The 3916-nt window shown below is 50.5% G+C and overlaps 1 protein-coding gene across 1 annotated transcript; it reads left to right on the top strand.

Annotated features, from left to right (window-relative positions):
• Positions 1-1981: 1981 nt before the first annotated feature.
• On the top strand, positions 1982-3520 carry LOC122174971 (B-cell differentiation antigen CD72-like). The gene is given in 6 exon segments (XM_042862305.1): positions 1982-2066; positions 2126-2221; positions 2410-2499; positions 2896-3051; positions 3054-3200; positions 3366-3520. Coding segments are annotated over 6 exon segments (729 nt in total).
• The last annotated feature ends 396 nt before the right edge of the window (positions 3521-3916 follow it).

The following is a 3916-nucleotide window of genomic DNA, read 5'->3' as shown; positions in this document are numbered from 1 at the left end:
TGTTTCCACAGGCTCCCTCTTCCAATCATTCAGAGTTTAGCCTGCTTTTATGGTGATAATCTTATCTGCAAATTTTGATATAATTCTAGTCGTACCTCAGATAGTTTTTTGTTAGTCTGCTACAACTCCCAGTGAAACTGACAGGTTTTCCTGAAGGAACTACAGCGCAAACCAGAGCTCAGAAAAAGTCTAAGTGCAAAGTAGTGGCAGAAACTGCTAAAGGTGTTTTGTCTTTGATTCTCCTGACCCCAATCTATTTAATTGGCAATACCATAATTGGATTTTCTCCAAGCTGAGTCTGTTGGCCTGCGATGTTATGTGGTAAATAATCTTCCTGTATTTATCTTAATCTATGAGCTTTCTTGTTTCTATTTTCTCCCCTTCTCTCACTAAAGAGGGTGAAGTGTGCAGTGTCAGGCTGCCCACCTGTCTCACTCCAATTTCCAAAATTTCCAATTTCCAAAAAATCTCCAGGTCCAGAGAGAGAGTCTCCAAGCCGAGAAAGAGAATCTCGGGGTTGAGAAAGAGTCTCCAAGTCAGGAAAGAGAATCTCAAAACCTGGCAAGAGTGTCTCCAAGCTGAGAAAGAAACTCTCCAAGATGAAGGGGAAAATCTCTGAGCTGAGAGAAAGAATCTCCAATCTCAGTGAGATGCCTTCGAATCCGAGTGAGACTTCCTTCAATCCAAACTCGACACCCTCCAGTCTGAACAGGACACCCTCCAAACTGAACTAAATGCACTCATAATTGAATAAGACAGACTCCGAGTAGTGCTAGAGGGTGAGAGCATCAGAACTGATCAATCTTATCAACCACAGGAGGCACTAAAATTGATGTCAATTGCCCTGTAAGAGGACAGAAAATAAAACGAGTCTTGACTCAGTTAGAAGAGAAGAAAGAGGAGGAGGGTAAAGTAGAGGAAGCAGTCACTGTAAGAGAAGAGGAGGAAAGAGGTCCAGAGCAGTGGCTCCGAGATATGGGGGAAGTACTACTGAGTCCAGGGGAGGGGCCGTCAGTGAGACCACAGTCTTACCAATACCTATGAGGGCAATAAGAAGTCTTGAAAGAGTAAGAGGTGAGCAAGATATCGTTACCATTGTTGATCCATCTCTGAAAATGAATGAAATTCAAAGTCTGAGAAAAGACTTTTCACGTCACCTAAATGAGCCTATCGCCACTTGGTTACTTCGATGTTGGGACAATGGGACCAACAGCGTGTGGCTAGACAGTAGAGAAGTTCGCTGGCTGGGTGGCATTGCTAGGGACTCAGCCATTGACAGAGGCATTAGTACACGCCAGAACCAGTCCTTCATCCTCTGGTAGAGGGTGTTGTCAGATGTAAAAGAAAGATACCCTTCAAAGGTGATCTGATGCCTGAGAAAAAGAAATGGACTGATACAGAAAAAGGCATCTGTTATTTCAGAGAATGTGCTGTGGAGGAAACGCTACATAGCCCCAGTTTCATTCCTAATGAGCCACACCACGAGCATGATCCTGAGAGAGCCAGGTGTACACCAAACATGTGGCGTATATTCACAAAGACTGCACCAGAAAGGTACGCCAGTACATTTGCAGCAGTGTATGGCAGAGGGGAAAGAAGACCCCTTATAAACAAATTGGTTCATAAACTTCAAGACTTTGAGTTACATTTAAGCCCTCTCTGAGCTTGTGTTTCAGCCATTGCAAAAGTAGCTGAAAAGCTGGACAGAATGGAGAGCAAACAAGAATATATAATAGACAAACTGTCAACTGTGCCTAATGCTGATGGATCCATTGTCGGCGCTCAGTCGAGTTAGAGAGCTCTCATGATGGCAGGGTGCTGGTCCCCACGGCTGTGCCTTGCTGGTCCCATCCGCTATGGCTCAGAGCCAAGTTCTGCTTCTGTAAGAGCCGGCCTCACTTCTCTTTTGCACACCAAGTCAGGGTGCAAAGACCACCCCAGATAGTTGGGTGGAAGACAGCAGGACTCAGGGATTGTCTACATGGCTCAGGGAGTGCTCTACACTGACCTGAGGTTTGCCAAAGGGCCAGGGCGCAATGGCACAGCCAGCCAGGCGCTAGAGGCATGTACGAACCTCACACCTCCCCATATGGCCAGCATCATCACCTCATTACTCATCCTACAGCCCTTAGTATAGATGAGGCTGAGAGTCCTCATGAGAACATTGCGCCAGAGCTGATGCCTGTGGGGACAGCAGGGGAAGGGGCTTGGCACAGTCCAGGTAAGTGCCTGGTTGGGATGGGGATGTGAGAGGTCATGGTGTGAGCTGTGCATGTTGCTTCAGGGCACTTCCCATTCCCTCCTTGGAGAGAGAAAGCACCCACACTGTGCTACCATGTTGCCACCATGCTGTCTGGGGCTGCCCAAGAAGTGACAGAGGGTGATGAATGGCTACTTGGTGTCTTGCAGGGTGCTATTCCCACCGGCGCTGTGTCCCTGTGGGGCTGCTGGGTGTCAGTCTACTGCTGGTGGTGGCCACCATGGTGCTAGGGGCCTGCTGTGAGTGGAGACAGGTGGCACTGGGACATGGGGACAAGAGAGGGGTGAGGTTGGGGTGGATGCCACATAGCATGGAAGTAGGTCTGTCTGTCCCAGTTGTACCAAGCTGCAATTTGTCCCTCTCACATCATGGGTATTTCCATTGGCTGCCATCACCCATACTCCTAACTAGGCTCTTCTTTCCTGCTCTCCTGCCCTGATCCTGCCCCAGCCTGTTTTGCTCCTACTCCAGCCCACCCTGCCAGATCCTACCTCAGTCTGCACACTTCCCAGTCCTCCCCATCCATTCCCACTCAGTGGGGTCGCCCACTGCTCTTCCTACCCCGTGCCCAGCCCTTTCCCTCCCATCCAGGCTGCCTCATCCCCGTGTCCCAGCTCACCCTGCCCTGTCCCCAGACTGGCAGGTGACTCGTCAGCTACAGGACACATCTGTGGAGCAAGTGGCCGAGCATGGCCACTTATCACACGAGGTGCAAATGTGGGACCAGAGCCTGGAGCAGATGTGGCAGTAGCTGGCACAAGTGCGAAAGGAGCTGCAGCAAGCATGGCAACAGATCAGCAGGAGCTGGGCAGGTGGGAGGCTGAGCTGGCGAATGTCTCATGGGCCCTGGCTGCAACCCAGAAGGAGCTGAACAGCGTGCAGGGAAGGCTGAATGCTAATGAGAGCACCGTGACCCTGCTGCGCTCCTGCACGGCTATAGGTATGGCGATAGGGCAGCCCCAGCATGCCTGCAGTATTGAAGTGTGGATGGTGGCTTTTTGGCCATGGGGTGGACATGGAATGGTTGAAAGGCTGAAGCTCTGCAGGAGATGGGGTTCTGCAGATGCCAGTGAGTGCCTCAGCTGATCTGTGCCCCTATCTCTAGACTGCTGCCCCTCTGGCTGGCTGCTATACCAGGGAAAGTGCCTCTTCTTCTCAACGGATAAGAAGACGTGGGGTGACAACAGAGCAGAGCGTGAGGAGAAATACTCTCAGCTCCTGATCACCAAATCCTGGAGTCGCTGGAGACTGTGCCAGTAGGGAGTGAGAGCTGAGTGCCAGGGCATTGCAAAGCTGGGGGCATCCAACAAGGGGACAGCACAAGGAAGATGTGGAATTCTTGGAGTGGGTCCAGAGGAGGGCCATCAAGATGATCAGAGGGCTGGAGCACCTCTCGTATGAAGAAAGGCTGAGGGAACTGGGCTTGTTTAGCTTGGAGAAGAGAAGGCTCCAGGTTGTGGAGCTTACAATATTTGAAAGGAATATATAAACAGGAGGAGCTGTTTACAAGGGTGGATAGTGACAGGACAAGGGAGAATGGTTTTAAACTCAGACAGGAGGTTCAGGTTAGATATTAGGAGGAAGTTTTTCACAGAGGGTGGTGAGGCACTGGGACAGGTTGCCCAAGGAGGTTGTGGATGCCCCATCCCTGAAGGC

The sequence above is a fragment of the Lagopus leucura genome, unplaced genomic scaffold (assembly GCF_019238085.1).
Source record: "Lagopus leucura isolate 7727_CA_CO unplaced genomic scaffold, USGS_WTPT01 Super-Scaffold_650, whole genome shotgun sequence".
In the NCBI taxonomy this organism is placed as follows: Eukaryota; Metazoa; Chordata; class Aves; order Galliformes; family Phasianidae; genus Lagopus; species Lagopus leucura.
Note: the sequence above shows the minus strand (reverse complement) of the source record. Positions and strands in the feature narration are given on the sequence as shown.